General features: G+C 45.6%; 1 protein-coding gene across 4 annotated transcripts in view; it reads left to right on the top strand.

Moving 5' to 3' along the window:
- HHAT (hedgehog acyltransferase) overlaps positions 1 to 21894 on the top strand; it is a 360097-nt gene extending 338203 nt beyond the window's left edge. For all 4 annotated transcript variants that reach the window (XM_059412956.1, XM_059412955.1, XM_059412953.1 and 1 more), the window contains exon 12: positions 21433 to 21894. In XM_059412956.1, the coding sequence (XP_059268939.1) occupies positions 21433 to 21524 (92 nt within the window). In that variant the 3' untranslated portion in view covers positions 21525 to 21894. The remainder of the gene's footprint in view (positions 1 to 21432) is intronic.
- Positions 21895 to 24549: the final 2655 nt, after the last annotated feature.

The following is a 24549-nucleotide window of genomic DNA, read 5'->3' as shown; positions in this document are numbered from 1 at the left end:
GAATACAGCAATGGTTGGTAGTGCTGGAGGCAGACCTTGTCATGGCCATGGTAGACATTTCTGTACAAATATGACCCTCAGAAAGTGAGATATGGATAGTGAAGCATTTTTCCACCTGGGAAGATGGGCTGCTTGGAGCCATCCACACTGTGTCTGTCTCTGGTTCCATGTTGTCTCTAGGGGGGGGGGACAGAGTCATGAAAGGCCTTGATTTGTCATATGTGGTGTCGACAAGCTTTTCTAGCTTCTCGGGAATGGAAAGGCAGCACATTGGAATGCTGGCATGGGGATGCAGGCTAGTGGTACAGAAAGCATGCTACTGGCAACCATGCTGGAGGGATGATGGGGCTAAACGGCAGAAAGTTTGGGGTTAGAAATGACAAAATAGTACATCTAGGGTTTGTGCTTCCATAGCTCTCTAAGCCAGAGGTGGTCTTGTTCCGTGGCACGTTTTAGCATGAAGAAACCTTTTTGGACTTAGAGTTGTGAGGTGTCTGAGTACATTCTTGCTAGAGTTTTGCCCTCTTCAGGCATTCTGCTAATGAATGGGGGATCGGGCAGGTCCACTCCTCATAAGGATTTTGTGAAGATGGTTTGAAGAAAAGACGAGTTTTAGAGAAGCTAGTATATGTAGCTAGCAGGTGGTGGAACTCAGGATTCCCGAGTGCAAGGGCAGCACTGTTTTCTGGGGCGGAGCATTCTGGCTCCTGAAACTGGCCCCAGCAGGCAATATTATTCCTTTCTGCTTTGTGGTTCTTGTTCCTAGAGAGAGTGCTGAAGTAGAGAGGATTTTTTAAAAATTATTTTTATTTATTTTTTCCTTATTTATTTATTTATTATTTTCTATTTTTAGGTAGGCTCTATGCCCAGCATGGAGCCCAGTATGGGGCTTGAACTCATGACCCTGTGATCAGGACCTGGCTTAGATAAAGAAAGAGTTCGACACTTAACCAACTGAGCCACCACGTTGCCCCTAAAGTTTTTATTTAAATTCCAGTGAGTTGGGATGCCTGGGTGGCTCAGTTGGTTAAGCAGCTGCCTTCAGCTCAGGTCATGATCCCAGGGTTCTGGGATCGAGTCCCACATCGGGCTCCTTGCTCGGCAGGGAGCCTGCTTCTCCCTCTGCCTCTGCCTGCCTCTCTGTCTGCCTGTGCTCACTCGCTCTCTCTCTGTCTCTGACCCAAAAAAAAAAAAAAAAAAAAAAAAAAATCTTTTAAAAATAAAAAAAATTAAATTCCAGTGAGTTAACATGCAGTGTTTCAGCAATTGCTATTAAAAACTACAAAAATTCTAATTCAAAGGGGCCCATAGACCCCAATGATTATAGCAGCATTATCAGTAGTAGCCAAGTTATGAAAAGAGCCCAAATGTCCATTGACTGATGAATGGATGAAGAAATTCTGGGGGGATATATCTATAAATGGAATGAAATCTTGGCATTAGCATTGATGTGGATAGAGCAATAGTGTATTATACTAAGCAAAATAAGTCAGAGAGACAAATACCATATAAAAATTTATTTTTAGAGGTTCTGTTAAAACGGTTAGACTATAGGTGCCTTTTTGGGTTTAACACAAGGGAGAAGAATAGTCTGATTATTTAATGCTTTTAATAAAAGGACAGACATAATACATGGGTCTTTTATTTGCAGCTTTGGAATTTAGCCAACTATAAACACATTTAAGGGGATTCAGCTCTGACTCAGACTCTTCCTCAGAATATTTGGAAGCTCTTACCTCTTTATCTCTTTCTATATCAGCTGGATATTCCTGGGAACTCTTCAAGCTGTTGAATCCTTCTGTCTTTACAGGGTGGTGGGGAAGGTAGGGAATTAAGCTAGGTGTATGCAGCACTGGGTAATCTGTCCTTTCTTAACTTGTTGCTTCATGGCACCTTCTCCAGCTGGTCCAGGAGGGCCAAATAGAGTGTTTTTGTTTATAATATTCTCATATTATAAAATCAGAAAGAGGAGATGAGCCAACATATGAACTTTCACTGATTAAATGTCCTCTTGGGCAGTCCTGGAGAGCTGTCTCCTGGCTCTTGAGCTTCTGCTTCAATCCCAGATCCAGGGCTGCTGCATGGCTCTCCTCAGACCTCTAGGGAGGCAATTTCCAGTGAGGTTGGACATGCCAGTGGAAGCCATGGCTGCCTTCTGTTGCCAAAGGGGTACTGACAAGAGCTGGAGACTGGAAGGAGTCCCTTCTTCCCCTCCTCCTTTGTGCCTAGAGGAACTGCTCAGGAATGAAGGGAAAAACAAGCTTGGCGATGGGGCCTGGACCATCCTGGAAAGAAGCGTAGACAACCTAGCTTCAAGTAAGAAAGCAGGAACCTAGGCTTGCCCCTGGGGGCCTCTAGGCCTCTAGGCCCAGGCTTGGCCGGCAGAAAGGGACACTCAACAAAGGAGGCAGTGGACCAGGAGGTGGGTTCCTCCTCACAGCCCTGAACCCTGGCCGTGAGGCCCATTCCTGAGTGGCTGAGGGTTGTGGCTGAGGCAAATTAGCTCGATGCTTGCTTTCGTCTGTCCTGACTGGCTCAGGGTTGAAGGAGGACCTAATAGGAGCTGAGGGAAGGCTTTGGAACAGATACTAGACACACGCCAGCAGCTCGGCCACACTGGGAGATTTGCAGGAGAGAAGGGTAAGGCAGCACAGCCTTCCCTGCCCCTGAAATCAATATTAAATGTGCTGGTGGGTGGGAGAGGAGAGGGAAGGGATGAAGGCAAGGGAGGAGGGGAGGAGCAGGGGTGTGGCCGAGGGAGGGGAAATCAGAGCAAACACAACCCTGCCCCTGGCTCTCTAGCTGAAGGTCTAAAGACTGACAGTAAAGGTGTGCAGCATTTCCTGCCTGGCTGTCTGTGTGAACTCCTTACAGAGAGTACCATGCCAGGAGGAAAGAAGTTTGTTTTGATTTCTTCATTTCCTAGAGGTCCAGGAGCAGTGAAATGGTGAGCTGCTGCAGAGGTCAGAGCCTGGTCCCTGAGATGGGGCATAAGAGACAGACAGTTTTATGGGAGGGTAGGCCTTCTCCCATTGAGGGAGGGGTTACCCAGAGGATGGAAACCACGATCAGGTGCATGCCTAGAGAGTGGACTTGCTCGGCACGGCTGGCAGTGACCAGATGCAGACTACATTCCCTTAGCCCTGTCTGCGCCTGCGTGCTCCACATGGGCCCTTGGTGCTCTGGGTCCTGCCTCACAGATGCCTCCGTCCTTCTCCAGGATGGAGCTCTTGGAGGTCATCCTTCCTATCCCATTTCCCCAACCCTTGACTGTTATGTCCATCACAAAAGAACAAGCTTAATGTTGAATGAATGCTGGCTCATTCATTTATTCATCTACACCAGGAAATACCCTGAGTTATAATGTACCTTTTTACACCTAATCCCTGTCTCTAACTGGAAGCCAGCTTTTCTTTTTCTTTCTTTCCTTTTTTTTTTTAAGGATTTATTTATTTATTTTAGGGGTGGGAGGGGGAGAGAGAGAGAATCCTCAAGAAGACACTCACTGCATTGAGCCTGACCCGGGGCTCAGTCCCAGAATCCTGAGATCATGACCTGAATTGAAATCAAGATTTGGACACTTAGACTGAGCTGCTCAGGCCCCCCGCAAGCAGGCCTTTCAATCTCTCTGGTATCCCCAACACTTAGCCCAGTGCCCTGTATGTAGTAGGAGCTCAGTACGTGTTGAATGATGAGTCACCAGGATGATGAGGGTTTCTTCAGATCAGATACTCCCTAGCCTTTAGAACAAGTACAAATCATCCAAAATGGAGCACACAGTGGCCCCAAGGAAGGGGAATGGGAGACTCTGCCAGCAGCCGTGTCAGCACCACGCTCAGATGGTGCTGACAAGATGTCATCAGAGATGATGACACCAGCAGGCATGGGAGAGGGGCTGTCACAGTTCCTCCTTCCATGAGCACCTCAAACCTCGTTGCTGAGACACAGGAGGACTGGCCCAGTGGGGGCTCCAGACCTGGAGCTGTCTGGTAGACACTTGCCCTGTCACTGTAGAAGAATCCGAAAAATCACACTGAGGCCTGGTTCCATGCCCCGAGGTGATCACGCCAAGGGAGCATCTGGGAACTCTATAAGGAGTCCAGAGTGTAAATATTGTGCTCTGAGGTCACAAATAAAACCAAGCAGGAAACTGGGGTGGCTGGCAGCCACTGTGGGAAGTTAACCCTGTGGAAAGACTGTCAGGAGGAGAGTGAATAGCAGCCATGTTTCACAAGGGATCCTGGCCTCCTGGACACTGCTGCTGGCGGAACAGAAAGTCCAGAGGAGGCAGGGAAGGGGGGAAATGCTTCCTGTTCACTAGAGCTAACATTAAGTCCTCACATCCCCCAGAAAGCCAGGCTGCCTTGGATTTGCCTCTCAACCTCACTTCAACAGATCTGTCTTCCCCAGCCCTGTAGGAAATCTGTACGAGGTGCTGGGTTCCCAGCAGTTCACAGCCAAGGCAGTGAGCTTCCCTGGGAGCATCCTCTGTGAAGTTGCCTCTGCAGAGGCTGGCCAGAGTCAGGACATTCGGGCTGCCCCAGTGAGCAGTATTGCCAGAAGGGACCCTAGATGGGGGGGCCAGGGGACAAATCCCAGTGTGGGCCCAGAGCCTCTGGCAGTGTGGCCTCCAGTCCCACGCAGACCCCATCAAGGCCATTGGGCGGAGTTGGGAGCCTGAGGGGGGGGAATATGGTATTCCTTCAGAATGGGATCTTTAAGGCACAAAAATGTCTTTTTCTATAACCCAACTCCAAAAAAAAAAAAAGTGTCTGAGTCTATGTCAGGTAAATATCTTCATAAGCACTTCACTAAAAATCTGTTGTATCTTGTGACATTTCCGCAGCCTGTCATGGCCTTCTGTTCCCAGGACAGACAGGAGGACCCTCCTCTCCCTGCTCCTGACACAGGGTCTTTTAGTCTAACCTCAGCCTTTGTGCCTTTCCTGGGTGGGGGAAGGCAAGATGGTTTGAGGGCTTTAATTTTGTGGGACTGTAATCTCTAAGGGGTGGAAGGGACCTTGGGGCCTCTGGTCCCACTCCCGTCAGAGGAAGCCATCCCCAAAACGCATCTTCTGGGAGTCTGCCTGATGCTGACAGGGATGGGAGCCCAGGATGCCCACCTTATGGGGAAGTGCTGCTTGATAGATGCTCCTTTCAGTGGAAATCAGAATCTGGTCTACGGCCATACCACCCTGAACGCGCCCGATCTCGTCTGATCTCGGAAGCTAAGCAGGGTCGGGCCTGGTTAGTACTTGGATGGGAAATCAGAATCTGTCTCTTGTCACCTCTGTCTGTTGGCCCCAATTCTGTCTTCCAGAGTGACCTAGAATAAGCCTAATTCCCTTTTCATGTGATCTTGTGGTCTCTTTCCAGACTAAACTTTGACTTATCAGCATGCCCACACTATGAAGCCCTTCTAGACCCGTCTTCTGTGTGGCTTCTGTGTGGCAGTGTCTCTTGTGAAACTGAAGCCTGGAGCTGGCCAGCCTCATGCGAGGCTACATGCCTGTGCACATGCTTTCTCTCACCCGCAAGCTGCACACCCATCTCCCTCACTAGCTCCACACTTGACATGTGACAATGACAGTGGCTGCTGTCCTGGGCCATATGGCTTGTCCCATGCCCCTGTGAGGGAGGAGCAGCTATGGCGTGGGGCAGCTCTTTGCCTCTCCACATGCCCTCAGTGGAACCCTGGGGGCTTCAGCGTGTGCAGGTTTGATGCGAGGGTCCTGTGGGATCTTCTGCACTCCTTTTCTCTCTCCTAAACAACTCCCTTATCCCCTCCTAGGGAAGCACTGATGCCTTTTTTTTTTTTAATTCTTTAAAGTTTTTAAAATTTAATTTTACTTACTTATGTTTTATTATTATGCTCAATTAGCCAACATCTAGTATATCACTGATGCTTCTTTAACAGAGAATGCCCAGGCTCCCTGAGACTACGGTCCTTGTTCTGCCTTCTCCGGGTCCTGGGGGCCACCTGCGTGCTCAGCTGCCCTGAGCAGCTGCTCCCAGCTGCTGCTAATGAGCAAGCTGCTTCCCCCTCAAGCCAGCTGGCCAGAAGGTGACACAGGGACACTGTCACTGCCTGCCCCTTCTTACCTGTTTCCACGTTCCTCCTTACACCAGCACCTAGGAAATGAGATGCCTTTTCCAAATCCCATTTGTAAATGCTAGAGCCACATTTTTCTGAGCTAATCTCAGAGCTGTTTTGTGCTTCTGTCAGGTTCCTTCTCAGGAAGGCACTGGGCCGCTCAGGTGGTTAAAGGCAGCATGAATGAGACCAACCCTGTGCATTCAATACCCTTAGAAGCTGCTCTGTGGACTCCCACTGCACCCCAGACACAGGTGGCCTGCCTGTGGCCAGGTCATAGGAGCAGAGCAGAGGGTGGGGGTTGTAGCCCCTTTTCAATCAACAGTTGCTGGCAGATTGGGCACAGACAAGCTCTTTGGTCCATGATACCTCTCCCGCTCAAACCCACCCCTTCCTTAGCGTGGAGGTGAGCCAAATAGATTTAGGAGATGCAGTAAATGGAAACAGCAGGTCAGAAGAAAGCCATCTCTGACAGGGGGATCGGTTCCTTCTTCCCAAGAGGCTGGTGGCATTCGCAGCCCACTGTCGCTTCTGAGAGTGCAGTACTTCTGAGAGCTGCCACAGCCACCACAGGGAGCATGGCTTTCTCCTGTTCTTTGCTGAGAACTTAAAGTTAAGTAATGTGGAGTTCTTAACTGCTTCAGGAAAAGAGCATGTTGGACACGTCACTGACCTGATCTTTCAGACATTCACATGGTTTAGGCATCTCTCTCTCTCCCTTTCCAACTCTTTCATGGGGAGCGGGGTCCTAGGAAGCTGGGTAGGCTGAGAGTGGCATTTGTGCTCTGCTGGCCTGTGGCCAAAGTCTAGGTGTTCTTGGCCCTCTTTTCTCAGACACACACATGCCACAGTCATGTCTATCAGTTGGGTTCAGGTCCCACAAGCTGGGGAAATGGAGGCAGAATTCCCCCTACGTGTGGCTGCTTGTTCAGTGATTTTGCAACAAGTCTTATTTCTAATTGCCTGTGGTAGCGACTTGGAAGTCTTGTGAATGAGGACTCAAGAGTCCACCTCTGTATCATATTTCTTCTGTCTCATCATTATTCATTGTCCATTTACGATGCGTGCCCTGGTCCTTGTGCCCTGCAAAGAGAGAAGCAGATTCGTGGACTCTCAGGCCTGTTTCTGCCTCTGGTCTGAGAGAGGAATCTCCTCCATTGTGCTCAGGCCTCTGTCCTGCCCCTGCTGCTTTCCCTGCATTCCCTGCAGGAGGGACCGAGCCTTTGCGGGGTTGGGGGCTCCTGCTGCCGAAGTGTGCCTTGCCCCAGGGTGTCTCCCCTCCTCATACAGATGCCCCCTCAAACCTCTTCTAAGTGTAGACTTCTAGATATAAGCAGACAGCTCTTTTCTCCAGAGTCTCCGTGCTCCTGCATAGACATCGCCAGGTCCTTCAGCCACTCCTCCTGGGACGTGCTCCCAGACCTTGTCCCTCCACTATTGGCATCCTTGGACTAGGAAACAAAAATTGTGAAGCTCCGCTGTTTTAATGATAGTGAAATTTCAACTAACTAGTGTCAGCCCATCATCCCAGCCTCTGCAAGGGTTCCAGAATTTCTACTTCCCCCAACTCTTTTATGATCTGCACATTCGGATGATGGAGCAGAAGGATGGAATCCGGAGGGGGAGGCAGAGTGTCCAGAGCGCTGGAACGCACTGTCAGGCTTCAGGGTGCAGGTGCGGCTGTCTGCAGGGCAAGGGTCAAGGCTGCCTGTCTGAATGCCAGGGATGCTGTAGGCGCCTCTTGAAGAGCAGTGTGGAGGAGTGGTCATTGGGCTGTGTGATGGGGAGCCTGAGCCACACTGTGCACACCCTTTGTAGCAGGGAAATGCCTTTCATGAGCTTAGTTGCCGGGCAGCATCTGCTGCGTTATGCAGCGTGGTCATGCACGAACAGTGAACAACAGCCTTAATGAGACTGTATTAAAGACACAGGTGAGGGAGAGCAACAGCTGGGGGGTGTGTTATGACTGTGCAGCCTCTGGCCCCGGTGGCAGGAGTTGGGACCGTGGCTCCAACTGCAGGGATAGTTTTCTGGGGCGTCCCTACCCATTTGGCCCCGGAGAGAGAAAAGATGTGTTTTCTCAGCACTGCCGTCTATTTATGCTGTCAGAGTAAGAAAAAGTGGCTTTGGCTTGTTGTCCCCACTTCCTCAATTTCACATGAAATGATTTTACTTTTATGGAAGTGAGTGCTTCGGTAAGCTTCTGCCCACGAGGCTTGTGCCGGGAGGTAAGAAAGGATGAAAAATGCAGCCCAGGTTGGCTGCATTAGGATGCGAAATTGACTGTGAACAGTGTGATTTATTAACGCCCGCTGTTTGTGACGGTGAAACATACACAGAGCACCCAGCAAACAACTCTTGCTCAGGATGGCAAGAAGTTCTGTGTGTGTGTGTGTGTGTGTGTGTGTGTGTGTGTGTGTGTGGTAGTTGGAGGGGTGGGGTAGAGCCACCCCTTCCTCTGTGTCTCCCTGCTAGACCCCTTAGGGAGGCTCAGCCCCTGGCTCAGACTGTGTTAATGAAAGATCTCTCAGGCGTGGGGAGCATACTTTTTAATGGATGCCGCCGAAGTTAGGCACTCACCAAGAAGGGATATAAATGTGCTCATCAGTGCTTTCTTTGTACCTTCTTCACAAAAATGGAGAACTTGAGGCTTCTGGAGATGTGTGGCCTAGTAATTTAGTGGTGGGTGGTGCCTGAAAACACAAACCTGCTCCTTCCCACTCCTATGAGTCACACAGTCCTAAATTCCCACTTTGGTCTAATGACCAATTAGCTGTTTGACCTTGGGAAACTTACTTTGCTTCTCTGAGCCCTAGTTTCCTTTCTCTATGAAATGGGGCTAATAGGGGCACCTGGGTGGCTCAGTCATTAAGTGTCTGCCTTCAGCTCAGGTCATGATCCCAGGGTCCTGGGATCGAGCCCCGAATTGGGCTTCCTGCTTAGCCAAGAGCCTGCTTCTCCCTCTCCCACTCCCCCTGCTTGTGTTCCCTCTCTCACTGTCTCTCTGTCAAACAAATAAATTAAATCTTGAAAAAAAAGAAAAAAGAAATGAGGCTAATAATCCATCCCTGGTCGGGACGCCTGGGTGGCTCAGTTGGTTAAGCCACTGCCTTTGGCTTGGGTCATGATCCCAGAGTCTTGGGATCGAGTCCCACATCTGGCTCCTTGCTCAGAGGAAGCCTGCTTCTCCATCTGCCTCTGCCTGCCACTCTGTCTGCCTGTGCTCACTCTGACAAATAAATAAATAAAATCTATAAAATAATAATAATAATACATCCCTGGTAAGGTAGCTGAGAGAATGTAGAAGGTGCCCCACAGCAGACCTGGGAACATAAAGCCCTGTGACTGTCTCCTCTGCTCTGTGAAAACCCCCAGTCTGTTCGTGAGCAGCTCTGTCAATAGGAAGCTCTTCCCTCAATTTTCTTTGGAGTTCCCCTAGAACAGTGGTTCCCAAAGTGTGGTTCTTGGACCAGCAGCACCCATGTCACCTGGGGATGGATCAGAAATTGGGGATCTGGTCGCCCAGCGGCTTCTTGACATGGCCTCCAGATGATTCTGCTGTAGGCTCATGTTAGAAAGCCAGGGCCCTGGGATTTCATGCTTTAATTTCATGGACAGATTAGAACCATCTAATCCTTCTTTCTCATGAAAGGATGTGTAAAATTCAGCTGAGCATTTTTTGAAAAAACACTAAGGCCTCAGAGCCGTGGCTCGAGGCCCAGGCTTGTAAACTATATGAAGGCAGGAAATTGTTATTTAACCCTAAAGTGGCAAAGAGCCTGTTCTTCACACCTTCCGTCACTATCCCCATGTGTTTGAAAACAGATCTGACAGTTTACAGGCTTTGAAGCCTGGGCAGCTTTGCTCTTGCCTGTATCCTTCAATAAGGTAGCCTTCTGATGGCAAAAGCCTCCTGCCCTATAGCTTTATTAAGGTTACTGCTCTAAATTTAGCTCTGAAGGAAGGGCTACAGGCTCAGGACTGTTTGATGAATGGCTCCACAGGCTGGGACTACTGGAGTAAATAAGATTTAAATAAAGCCACCAAGGCACCTTATCATTTCCCCCCATCAGGCCTGAATATTGTTAAAAATAAAATGCTGCCAGGAGGTAGCTCTTTTAACAAAGGCAACAGTGCATAAAGTTATTCTGAAAAATTAATGGAATGACAGGAGTGAGGCTGGTGCGATGGTGCAGAGCGAGCCGGGGCTCACGGGTAGTGGTGCCAACACTCTAGGACAGAGTCCAGTGCCTGAGCTGGTTCTCTAAGGAGAGGGACACTTAAACTCTGCTGGCCTCAGAGTAGATGATATCCCCAAAGCAGGACACTGTGTGCATTGAGTGGGGAGCTGGTGTTCAGTGTATCTAACAAATGTAAGGTGTGGGCACAGAAAGAGTGCTGCCACATGCTGGAGCGAATCCTGCAGGCCCCTCCAGAACCAGGGCTTTACCCCTTTTAATGTGAAATCAGAGAACAGGTCAGGAGGAACAGTACGGTAGTGGATCAGCCTGTTACTGTTAGGTGGTGTCCCTCTGATGTGCACTAGCTGGATGTCAGCCCCAAGGATACTTGGTGAGTAGTGCTCAGGGTTAACGAGAAGGAACGTATTTTTTGGCTCCCAGATCCATCAGTCACAAAGTCCTATGACTCTCTTTTCTGCAGCATCTCCTGGAATCACCCCTTTCCATTTTCCCAGTGGATATCCTTCTCCGAGCCTACCCCTTCACAAAGGCTGTCCATGGAGGCTGAAATTCATCAGTCTTCTATCTGTCTTCACCAGGATGGCAACGTGGGCTTTTACACATGCATCTTGCATCCCCAGGGATATGGGTGGATATGTTGATGACATTTAGTTATTATAATGCATCCTTCAGATTTTCAGGCTTGGGTTCAACCAAGGACAGTTTGCCTGGGGAGGTGAGACTTGTTTCCTTTGTAGCCTCATGGCTCTCAGGAAGAATGGGAACCTCCTCTTCTTCCTTTCTTGGAATGGTGACATTGCTGCTCTATGGGACAGAAAGTGAGAGTCCATCTGTTCAACTCTAGGGACCCAAGAGCCAAGCTGAGAGTTCCTTAACCTCAAGAAGAACTGGGACTCAGCAAAGTGACAGCTGAGCAGTGGATGAGCAGTAGGATCCGTGGGCAGCAGGGCAGCAGAGCCTCTGCTAGAAAACTTGCCTGGGTGGATGGAAGGAGGAAGCTAAGGCATTGTTAATGGTAAAAGACAGATAATTATAGATAAAAGTAAAAGAAAGACTGAAGACTTTCCTCCAAATAGGATTTAATCTGACACTCTGGGCTTGGGATGTGGACTCTGGGCCCTTTTGAGGCAGTGTGGCTACAATCAAGGATATGGGTATCTGTTCATGATTTCTATCTTGAAGTGTTGTAAGGATTCACTAAGACTGTGTATTCTTTGTAAACTGTATAGTAGATTCTTTATTCTTCATAAACTACTTACATGTGAACAGAGACTATGGTGCTGGCTGACTGGAGGAAGGTCAGAAAAAAGGCTTTCCTGCAAATGTTGATCATATGGTGCTCACCAGCCATTTTCTTCTAAAAATGGTTAGCGGTAGGATGTGGTCATTAGAGCCAAGATGGCGGCCATAAACTCAGGAGTGTTGTTTGCCCAGACTGACAGCTGAGTGAGCCTTTGATGGGGTAATTGATAGCTCACACACAATTCAGCAACTCAATTAACTTCTCTCCCATTAGGAAGTATTGATTTCTTCTCTGGGATAGGGATTTGTGCTGATTCAGCTGCTGAGTGTGTCTGCACAGTTAAAAAAGAGCTCTTAGCATTGTTCTCCTGCTCAGAGGTCCCAGTGGAAGAGAGCATTAGGGGGGAGCCCACTGTTCAGCCCTACACATGGCAAATCCTCCGGCCCCTAGGGAGAGGAAGGATTGAGAACCCGTCATCACTTAAAAAGTAAATTGTATCTTCTTGCATGTGCATCTTTTGTTTGAATACTTTAGGGCATATATAACACTAGGACATTGTAGTGGAATACTACAAGTCTGTGATTCACTAATACTCCAATGTTCTCTTGAAAATTGTTTTTTTCATTTTTAAATTTTTTATAACTTTATTGAGAAATAATTTATGCAGAGTAAAATATACATATTTAAGGTATTTTCCACTTGTATCTACCCTTGAAAATATTCCCGTAATCAAAATGCAAGACATTTTCATCATCCCCAAAGACTTCTGGTGGCCCCATTGTAATTTGTCCCTCCCTCTGCTCCAGCCCTGGCAGCCACTACAAGCTTTTTGTTACTATAAATTAATTTAATTTTACATAAATGGAATAATATGGTATATATTATTTTGTTGATGCCTTTCACTCAGCATAGAATTTTTTGTGTGGTAAATTATATATAACATAAAATTTGTCATTTTAACCATTTTTAAGTGTACAGGTCTGTGGTATTAAGCACGTTCACACTGCTATGCAACCATCACCACCATCCATCTCTCCAGAATGGTTTTAATCTTGCAGAACTGAAACCCCTATACCATTAAACAATAATTCCACCCAGCCCCCAGTAATTGCCATTCACTTTCTGTCTCTACGAATTTGAGTACTTTGGGACCTCATATATAATATTTGTCCTTTTGTGTCTGGCTTATTTCATTTAGCATAATGTCTTCAAGGTTCATCCAAGCTGTAGCTTGTATCAGGATTTCCTTCCTTTTCAAGGCTGAATAATATTCCATTGTATGTATAGACCACATTTTGTTTATCCATTCATCTGTGAGTGGACACGTGGGCTATTTCCACCTTTTGGCTATTGTACGTAATACTGCTGTGAACGTGGGTACACAAGTATCTCTTCTAGTTCTTTCAATTCTTTTGGGTATATATGTGATAATTCTATGTTTAATTTTTTAATTTTTTTATTGTGTTGTGTTAGTTACTATAAAATACATCATTAGTTTTTGATGCAGTGTTCCAAGATTCATTGTTTATGTACAACACCCAGTGCTCCATGGAATATGTGCCCTCCACAATACCCACCACCAGGCTTACCCATCCCCCCCCAAACCTTCAGTTTATTTCTCAGAGTCCATAGTTTCTCATGGTTTGTCTCTTCCTCCAATTTGCCCCAATTCACATTTTCTTTCCTTCTCCTGTCCTCCATGTTATTTCTTATGTTCCACAAGTAACTGAAACTACATGATAATTATCTTTCTATGCTTGACTTATTTCACTCAGCATAATCTTCTCCAGTCCTATCCATGTTGATGCAAAAGTTGCGTATTCATCCTTTCTGATGGCTGAATAATATTCCATCATATATATGGACCACATCTTCTTTATCCATTTGTCTGCTGAAGGGCGTCTCAGCTTTTTCCACAATTTGGTTTTTGTGAACATTGTTGCTATGAACATTGGGGCACATATGGCCCTTCTTTTCACTACATCTGTATCTTTGGGATAAATACCCAATAGTGCAATTGCAGGGTCATAGGGTGGCTCTATTTTTAATTTTTTGAGGAATCTCCACACTGTTTTCCAAAGTGGCTGCACCAACTTGCATTCCCACCAACAGTGTAAGAGGGTTCCCCTCTCTCCACATCCTCTCCAACATTTGTTGGTTCCTGCCTTGTTAATCTTTGCCATTCTGACTGGGTAAGATGGTATCTCAATGTGGTCTTGATTTGAATTTTCCTAATGGCCAATGATGATGATCATTTTTTCATGTGTCTGCTAGTCATTTGTAGGTCTTCATTGGAGAAGGGTCTGTTCATGTCTTCTGCCCATTTCTTGACATGATTATCTGTTTTTTGGGTGTTGAGTTTGAGAAGTTTTTTTTATAGATCTTGGATCAGCTCTTTGTCTGTCGTGTCATTTGCTAGCATCTTCCTCTATTCTGTGGGTTGCCTCTTTGTTTTGTTGACTGTTTCCTTTGCTGTGCAGAAGTTTTTGATCTTGATGAAGTCCCAAAAATTCGTTTTTGTTTTTGTTTCCTTTGTTTTTGGAGACGTGTCTTGGAAGAAGTTGCTGGGGCTGATGTCGAAGAGGATACTGCCTATGTTCTCCTCTAGGATTTGGATGAATTCCTGTTTCACGTTGAGGTCTCCCATCGATTTTGAGTTGATCTTTGTGTATGGTGTAAGAGAATGGTCGAGTTTCGTTCTTCTATACATAGCTGTCCAATTTTCCTAGCACCATTTATTGAAGAGACTGTCTTTTTTCCACTGGATATTTTTTCCTGCTTGGTCTAAGATTATTTGACCATACAGTTGAGGGTCCATATCTGGGCTCTCTGTTCCGTGGTCTAAGTGTCTGTTTTTGTGCCAGTACCATGTTGTCTTGGTGATCACAGCTTTGTAATAAGGCTTGAAATCAGGCAACATGATGCACCTAACTCTGTTTTTCATCTTCAACATTTCCTTAGTGATTTGGCATCTTTTCTGGTTCCGTGCAAATTTTAGGATTATTTGTTCCAGCACTTTGAAAAATGCTACTGGTATTTTGCTTGGGATGGCACTGAATGTATAGATTGCTTTGGGCAGGATAGACATTTTAACAATGTTTATTCTTCTGATCCATGAGCATGGATGTTTTTCCACCTTTTTGTGTCTTCTTTAGTTTTTTTCATGAGTGTTCTGTAGTTCCTTGAGTATAGATCCTTTACCTCTTTGGTCAGGTTTTTTTCCAAGGTATCTTAGGGTTTTGGGTGCTATTGTAAATGGAATTGATTCTCTAATTGCCCTTTCTACAGTTTCATTGTTAGTGTATAAGAAAGAAACTGATTTCTGTGCATTGATTTTGTATCCTGCCACAATACTGAATTGCTGTATGAGTTCTAGTAATTTGGGGGTGGAGTCTTTTGCGTTTTCCACATAAAGTACCATGTCATCTGTGAAGAAAGAGAATTTAATGTCTTCTTTGCCAATTTGAATACCTTTTATTTCTTTTTGTTGTCTGATTACTGTTGCTAGGACTTCTAGGTACTATGTTGAACAACAGTGGTGAGAATGAACATCCTCGTCATGTTCCTGATTTCAATGGGAAGGCTCTCAGTTTTTCCCCATTGAGAATATTTGCTGTGGGTTTTTCAAAGATGGATTTTATGAATTTGAGGAATGTTCCCTCTATCCCTATGCTTCAAAGAGTTTTAATCAGAAAGGGATGCTGTATTTTGCCAGATGTTTTTTCTGCATCAATTGAGAGGACCATGTGGTTCTTCTTTCTTCTCTTACTGATTTGTTCTGTCACTTTGATTGAGTTGTGAATGTTGAACTACCTTTGTGCCCCAGGAATAAATACCACCTGGTCATGGTGGGTAATCTTTTTAAGGTACTGTTTGATCCTGTTAGCTAGGATCTTGTTGAGAATCTTGGCATCCATATTGATCAGGGATATTGGTCTGAAATTCTCCTTTTTGATGGGGGTATTTGCCTGGTTTGGGGATCAAGGTAATGCTGGCTTCATAAGAAGAGTCTGGAAGTTTTCCTTCTGTTTCTATTTTTGAAACAGTTTCAGGAGAATAGGTATTATCTCTTTTTTGAATGTTTGGTAGATTCCCCAGGGAATCTGTCAGGTCCTGGGCTCTTGTTTTTTTGGGAGTTTTAAAATCACTGTTTCAATCTCGTTACTAGATATTGGTCTATTCAGGTTGTCAATTTCTTTGTGTTTCAGTCTTGGTAGTTTATAGGTTTCCAGGAATGCATCCATTTCTTCTAGGTTGCTTACCTTATTGGCATATAGCCGTTGATAATAATTTCTGATGACTGTTTCTATTTCCTTGGTGTTAATCGTGATCTCACCCTTTTATTCATAATTTTATTAATTTGGGTCCTTTCTCTTTTCTTTTGGATTAGTTTGGCCAGTGGTTTATTGGTCTTATTAATTCTTTCAAAGAACCAGCTTCTAGTTTCATTTATGTGTTCTACTGTATCTCTAGTTTCTAACTCATGACCTCTGCTCTAATCTTATTTCCCTTCTTGTGCATGGGATTGGCTTAATTTGTTGCTGGTTCTCCAGTTCTTTTAGGTGTAAAAAGAGTTTGTGTATTCAGGATGTTTCGGTTTTTTGAGTGAGGCTTGGATGGCTATGTGTTTCCCCCACAGGACCACCTTTGCCATATCCCATAGGTTTTAGACCAATGTGTCTTCATTCTCATTGGTTTCCTTGAATTGTTTAAGTTCTTCTTTGATTTCAAATTGATCCAAACCTTCTTGAGTGAGATGGTCTTTAGCTTCCAAGTATTTGAATTCTTTCCACACTTTTTCTTGAGTTCCAGTTTCAAAGCATTGTGGTCTGAGAATATGCAGGGAATAATTGGTTGAACCCTGATTTGTGACCCAGTATGTGGTCTCTTCTGGAGAAAGTTCCATGTGTGCTTGAGAGCAATGAGTATTCTTTTTTTTTTTTTTTAATTTTTTTCAGCATAACAGTATTCCTTGTTTTTGCACCACACCCAGTGCTCCATGCAATCCGTGCCCTCTCTAATACCCACCACCTGGTTCCCCCAACTTCCCACCCCCATCCCCTTCAAAACCCTCAGATTGTTTTTCAGAGTCTATAGTCTCTCGTGGTTGTTTTAGGTGGTTAATGGTTTGAGGAACCTCCATGCTGTTTTCCACAGTGGCTGCAATCATCTTACAATGTTACCTTTTAAATAAAGATTTTCATTAGACTTGCTGCTTGTTCTGATTATCCCATCACTTTCCAGAAAACCAATTTTATATATCCCCCTGCATGATAATGGTTTTTTCCTTCACTCTCTTAAGCCTCAGACTTCCAGTCTTTTCAGATTGATGTAATTGCTCAGAAAATCACTCAGCCATAATAACCTCAAGTAAAATTACACCACTTGCTTTCTTAGCTATAGACATTTCCCTCTGTGTCCTACCTGTTCTCATTAGCTGTAGTTATTCTACAATACACCAGTGGCCTCTTAACAATAGCATGATACAACCACCTACATCCTATTAACTCCCTCTATTACATCACATACATGGGTCTTCTTAAATGAATCTGTGGTGCTATGCATCCTACTTGTATGCGTTTAGCTATAACTGTCAGGTAGTCTGTCCTATTAGCTCCATTATCCAGTCTTTTGCAACCATTGCCTAACTTGCTAGCATCCTCTTTGTAGTATCTTCAGTGCTGCCTAGTTGTCAGCTGTTAAAAGTGTTCAACTGTTTAGATCTTAATAGGTCTAGGTATCAAAAGTCCATCAGGACAAATCATTGAATCTGGGGGCCTAGCCGTGAATATACCAAGTGTGCAGGGGTGGCTTGGCCTTAAGGTACTCTCTTAAGAAAGACCTTTTGACCAATACTATACTGCCCACCAGGCTATAAGCCACATCAATGGTGTGTGTGTGCGTGCGTACATGCGTGTGCACGTATGTGTGCATGTATGTGTGTGTGTGTGTGTGCATGTGTGGGGTTGGGGATGCCAAGATCTGGGAGTTGACTGGACAGTGTGGATTAGAAACCCTGGTGAGAAGGGCAAGCTTGGAAGGAGAACACAGAATGGGGAAAGGCCAGGGAGACTAAGGGCTACAGGATGAGGTCAGGGTTCATTTGTTGGGACAGACCCTTTTTGATGCCCTCTTTTTTGTGCACAGCTGAAAAGCCTAGATGACGGCATCATAGCAACCCTCAAATGTGGCCAGAATGACAGCCCATCCCCGTCTTTTTCTGCACTGATCTGAGCCCTGATAAAGAGGAGTCTCTGCCCCCACACACCCCCGACACTTGGAGTACATTAGTGCTTGGTTAGCAGCTTCTACAGAGTCCCAGTGCCCAGAGCAGGCAACCCACAGAGGGTGATACTGATGTCTGATGTCTCGGACAGGCCAGGCACACAGCAAATGCTCATGAGATACTGAGTGAATACTGTGGAAGGGTGACTTGTGGAATCCATCTTCTTGTCATCACAGAGCTTACTCCTGAGGTCAGGAAAGGAGAGCTGTTTACATAATAGCTTCACACATAGACTGTATACATTGACTTCTCAGGTGTAGGAAGTATTTGCATTTCTGAAACTCTTTAAAAGCACTAGTGAGTCTGTGATCCAATTTCATGCCCATCTGTTTGTTTTTGACCTCCCATTGTGTTGGTGGAGAAACTGAGGCCTGGCTAGGGTCTCATAGCAGAGTCAGGATTATAGGTGTGCTACCTGTTGTCTATATGCCTCTGTGCATGGCAGACAGTTAATGGTAGAGGGAATTTTCAGGGTCTAACTGGGCTCCCGACTGAACATTTTATGCCACATTTCCGGGTGTTGCTGGGGATATTTCTCCTTACAGTTCTGTGTGCTGGCCGGAAGCTTTCACAGGGATGTCCCTGGACAACTGCAGGGCCGAGCACAGCTGTCCAATGACCCAGGCCCAGCTTTGTGTAAATATAAGCTCTCCATTCTCCCACCTCCACAGCCCACTTTTGGGTTCTGTGTTTACCAAACACCTGCCAACGCAATATCCTAAACACAGCTGAAGTCTGGGTTAGCTGTGCATGCCCGAAGCCCCCTCTCTAATTTCTGCTTCCTGAGTCCACTGAGGAGCACATGTCAACAGGTCCCCTGGCATCTGTGTCTGAGGGCTCCAGGCAGGATGTGTCCATTTTGAAGCTTGAAAAAGTACCTGGCTGTCCTGGGCCGATTAGTGCCTGCCCTCCCCCAAATTCATGTCTGTCTGCAACAGCAGAATTGGACTTCATTTGGAAATAGGGATTTTAGTGTCTTGAGAAGAAATCATGGTGGATTTAGAGTAGGCCCTGAACCCAATGACTGGCGTCCTTCTAAGAGGAGAGGACACAGAGATACCCAGGGAAGAGGTACTCTCTTAAGAGAAGTACCTCATGAAGACAGGCAGAGATTGGAAGTACGTTGCCATAGGTCAAGGAGTATCTGGGGTCATCCAAAGCTGGAAGAGGCAAGGGAGGAGTCTCCCTAAGAGCCTTTAGAGAGAGGACAACCTGCCAACACCTTGATTTCAGACTTGCAGCATCTAGAAGTATGAGAGATTGCATTTCTGTTGTTGGAAGCCACTAAGTTTGTGGTCATTTGCTCCAGTAGCCACAGGAAGCTAACCCACTGGCTGACGAGCAGACAGGATGTGGGACCGTAGGGCTGGGCCTAGAGCTAGGCTCTTGGGGGTCCTTGGCTCCCCTCACTTCTCCTGCCTTCAGGGCCTAGAATTCTGGTGCCAAGCTAATCTCAGGAGAGAGTTGAAAACAAGAGTTCAGAGGAAGACCAGGGCAGGACTTCCTGTTATCACTCTCATCTTGGTGGAGAAAGACTTCTGTGTCTTCGCCCCAATATTATGACTACCTTTCCTTAGTGCCCATCAGAGCCCAGGCACCATGCAGGCCTTTAACATCATATCACATTCCCTCCTTATGTCTTCATGCCACTCGGGCCACCATAAGGAAATATGTGGACTGGGAGGCTTGAACGACAGACATTTATTTCTCACAGTTCCAGAGACTGGAAAAGTCTAAGATCAAGATGCCAGCTGATCTGGTTCCTGGTGAGGACCCTCTTTCTGGCTTCTAGATGGCCACCTTCTCACTGTGTCATATGGCAGAGAGAGAGGAGGCAAGCTCTTCCGGTCCCTTCTCATGGGGGCACTAATCCCATCATGATGGCTCCCCCCTGGTGATCTGATCCCAACCCATTTACCTTCCAAAGGCCCCACCTCGAAATATGTAGTGGGGGTTAGGGCATCAGCACATGAATGTAGGGGGACACAGTGAGTCCATGGCATTCTGTAGAGGTGTTCTGTCCCTCCCCTAGTTTTACATTTGAGATTTATCAAGTTGTTCCTGGTCACGGAGCTGGCAAGTGACAGAGTCCGGGTTTGAACTGGTGTCCAGGTTCACCTCGGAGCCGGCACACTTAACCACTACGCCCTATTCGTAGAACTTCTAGTAATAATAATCACAGCTGCTTGTTGATATAGCAAGAAGGGAGCCTAGAGAAGTATAGTACCCTCAGTGGCTCCCCACTGCCTCCTCCCTACTTCTAGCCTTGCCCTGCCTGCCCCTTCCTGTGCAGTAGCCACAGTCCTGTGATCCCGGTTCCTGGGGTGGCCTGTGATGTTCACACTTGAGGTGGTCTCTCTGGTTGCTTATTTCTGCCCCTTTCCGTCTGACAAACTCTTGCTCACCCCACATGGACCAGTTTAAATGTGCTCTGTCTACATCATTATCTAGCACATGCTACATGGCTCATAGATCCCAGTAGTGTGTATCTTTGCCAAGCTGGAGTGGGATCACCTATTTCGGCATCTGGTACCTTCCACAGCATCCATCTCTGGATCTCCAGAGCTCCTAATATATGTTTGAGTAAGTGAAACATGTAGAGGACATGGAAGTCATTAAGTGACCAGCAAGAGAGGGCTGTTAATTGAAGAGGAGGAGGAGGAGAAAAAGCAAGAAAAGAACATCAGATATTCTAAGATGAGTACTTATAGAAGGAACCACTAAAAGCTTTGAGTTTTGAAAGCAAATGTTTAATTTAGGCTCTCGCTTCTGTGTTCTTACAGATGGCACTCAGTTCCATATAACGGCCAATCTATATTTTGAGATTTACTGTGGGTCTTACGGACTTTTTTTCTTTTTTATTATTAACTACCTTAGTTTTCTAAATATATATTCTTTAAAAGCCAATCCTATTTTTAAATTTTTAAAATTAATATATAATGTAAAAGGTGAAAGATTTATGCAATCTGAAGAGAAACCAGAGTATATATATATAATGTCTTATTTGCCCCAAGGGTACAGGTCTGTGAATCGTCAGGCTTACATACTTCATAGCACTCACCGTAGCACATGCCCTCCCCACTGTCCCTCACCCAGCCACCCTACCCCCCCCCCCAAACCCCCCAGCAACCCTTAGTTTGTTTTGTGAGATTAAGAGTCTCTTATGGCTTGTCTCCCTCCTGATCCCATCTTGTTTCATTTTTTCCCTCCCTCCCCCCCATGAACCCCCATCCTGCCTCTCAAATTCCTCATATCAGAGAGCTCATATGATAATTATCTTCCTCTGATTGACTTATTTCGCTTAGCATAATACCCTCTAGTTCCATTCCTGTCATTGCAAATGGCAAAAAGCCAGTCCTATTTCTAAACCTAATTTCCATTTGAGATAGCATACCCCTCATTTTATGCTGGCCCAGTAGGAATGTAGAGTTCAGGTTGTTGGTGTTCCATTTAGAGCACACTTTCTAGGAGGTATGTGTCTTGATGTGTCAGCTGAGGCCCCTGTTGTTTCTTGGGTTACCTTGTCCAAAGGGGGAGAGTTTGCACTTGTGGAAGGTCCTGCCCCAGGTGTTTCTAACTGTTCTTCTGTCTCTGTCTTCCCGCTGCAGGCTGGCCATATGTGACCCTCTCCGTCCTGGGATTCCTCTACTGCTACTCCCATGTGGGCATTGCCTGGGCCCAGACATACTCAGTGGACTAATGCCGCCCAGCTGGTGCCAGCCCTTCCTGCTGGCCTCCAAGGCAACTGGTGCTTCACCCTGACCTCATACACCAGGATAACCTCCAAGGAACCAGTGCGTCATCTGCTCATCTTTTGTTGGAGTTATCTCCCTCCAAGACTGGAAGCTTGAGCTCTCACAGAAAAGTGACAACCAGTGAGACTTCTAACTTTGGGGACCAGAGCTCATCTCCCCCAGCCCCATCACTTTCCTGTTGAGTAAGCAGGGGCCCAGAGCAGTATTGTCTTGCCTGCTGCACATGGTAACCTTGTGGTCTAGAACCCGGTCCCAGGGCCCTTCAGGTTCTTTCTACTTTACCAAGAATTAAATGCAATAGATATTTCTGAAATATTTTGCTAATATTTAAGTGATTTCTTTCCCATGTCCTGCAGTGTGGACTCTAGAACCAACACTAGGGTCTGAGCTTCACACATCAGCTCCCTGGCAGGGAGGAGACAAAGCCACAGTTAAGTTTCTCATTGTCCAGTCAAGGAAGATACAGCATGTCCTATTGTGTTCCAAGAGGTTGGTACCTAAGGAGATCTGTTATTGGAACACTGTTACAGTGATTGACATTTGGATGCTTGGTTCCCTAGATGTGCAGAGTATAAACATGGCAGTTCCTCTACTGGACAGTTAATCTTCATTTCCCAACAAAGAAGAATTAAGGAACCATGAGCTAGTGCACCCACAGATGGGTGCTACCAGGCAAGTGACAAAGGGTAAGGATGGTTTTCTATGGTCCTTTTTCCTCTCTCCACGAGTAAGCCCCAGCAGTCATCTTCCCACTCAGTGGATTACACTCTGGCTTACATTGTTTTATTTCGTTACAAATAAAATGGAGCCTTTTCTGTCATACTGATAATTCACATTTTTATAGAATCATTTTGAGTATTTTTTTACGAAAATGCTTAAAATGTAAATACCTGTGACTCTTATTTAATTATTCACCCCTCTGGAAAGTGGGTGACAGGTCACTAATAGCCATAAGTGGTAGAAAAGGCTGAAGAGATCTGTTTGACTTTGGATTTTTTTTTTTTCCTGAGAGGGCAAGTGATATGTGAAGAAGCTGGGAAGTTTGATCCATAGTCTGTGTACCTCATTACGGGAGAACTTAGTACATCTCAAACCCATGGATAAAATTGTTATCGAATGAAAGTTTTCCTTGGAGCTGGGTTGGCCACATAGCTTACATTTGCCATCTGGCGTGATCCTTGTGTCCTGGCTGTGGCATTTAACTCAGTTGAGATTCAAACTCCTAGAATGCAGGACCGGCCGTCTTGCTGACATGCTTTCTTCCTACCCATTCTGCCCGGAAGAGTGGACATGGATGGAGCAGGCAGGCGTGCAGTGGGTGTCCCCCGGCTTGACTGCTGCTTGGAACAGACCCAGAGGGGCAGGCCGGCTGACAGTAGTGGCCTTAGCAGTTGGGTGAGTAAAGGACAGAGAGGCCCACGCAGGTGACCCCAAGATACTGGGAAGTTTTAAGTAGGGTATGGTGCTGGGAGGAGAGAACACTCCAGAGACTATAGTACAGGATCACGGCGACCGACTCGTTCGGGAACCGTGGCCAGCCACAGGGAGCCTGGCTAAGCACACACACGGGCGTGAAGATGATTATAGGCAAGTATAATGTATGTGCATATGTAAATAACACAAAGTATTTTGAATTCTTCAGAGACACCATTTATGTAAAAACAAATTTATTCACTTAACTTATATTGGAAGAATTGGTGAATATATTTGGAGCTAATAATCCTGAATTTCTTTTAAGCTATTACATGACTTGGAGTGGTTCTTGGGAATTAGTTCACGATGAGCTACATATGTGAGGTCTGATTAACCAACATGCAGATTATTTAGGACCGTTGTTTTCTTTCTTTGACCTCTTGCTGTTCTCCAACTGTAATATGAAAGCGTAATAGATCTCTCTTCACACATGTGAAGTAAAGTCTTGGATTTGCTCTAAATGAAAGACTCCTGAAGGTCCTGGCAGGACAGAGCAGCTCTGATATTCACTTTGCTAAGGCCATCAGCCCCGGGCAGCTTCAGGCATGGGGCGGGAAAACAACTAGGCAAGGTACCAAGGTCACTTCTAGCCCCGGGATCCTCTGACCTCAACCGAGCCCTGTGGACAAGCCGAGCTGCAAATACGATCGCCAAGATGATTCCCCAGGGAGGCAAGCAGGACATCTGAAGGACAGCCAACTCTTGGTCATTTTGAGTTATTTTGGGGACCGTGCAAGAAGATGTCCAAGTATATAATATATAATAATATAATTATATATAATATAATAAGAAATAAACCATAACATAATGAGTTTGTTTTCTAACAAATGTCCCAGAATATCTCCACACAAGAGGCCCAACCACTGAAAAGCCAGATTTTCTTGAGGGTGCTGGCCTTCCTCAGTGGGCATTGAGAAACCCAAGGCCCTTCTTCAGGGAAACTGTTTTATTTTAAAACAAACCAACAAAATCCCCTTAATAGTTGACACCTCTTTGGCACCCAAAATTTAGTATCTATTACTTAGCACTGTATTACTAGTCCTTTTGACTAATTACAAAAATCATATTCACAAAGAGGGATTTTTTTTCACCATTGAGGATATATAAAGAACCTAATGTTCAGTGCTTTATTAGGTGAAACTGTTTTCTTTTTTTTTTTAGATGAGACTTTTGAATGAGTATCAGTCACTTGGACTTCTAAATATCACCTTTCCTTTATTTTTATTATGCTTTTCTGCAATGTAATGAAAGAATGGGTTGTAGAGGACATCATTAAAAATGCTGTACTCATACTATGGCCCTATGGGATCAAGCAGAGGCCCAAATATGGCTTGCAGATCACAAATTCCTCATCCTGAGTTATGTTCTGTCTACAAAAAGCAAGGTGTGCTTTTTGAAATGCAGTCCCCTGGTATTGAAAAAGAAAGGTTGACAGTCCTTTGGAGAATCTCACCAGCAAGAAGCAATTATTCAAGCAGGTATTAAAACCACAGCCAA

Source organism: Mustela nigripes, chromosome 10, assembly GCF_022355385.1.
Source record: "Mustela nigripes isolate SB6536 chromosome 10, MUSNIG.SB6536, whole genome shotgun sequence".
Taxonomy (NCBI): Eukaryota; Metazoa; Chordata; class Mammalia; order Carnivora; family Mustelidae; genus Mustela; species Mustela nigripes.
This window is presented reverse-complemented; position numbering and strand designations above follow the sequence as displayed.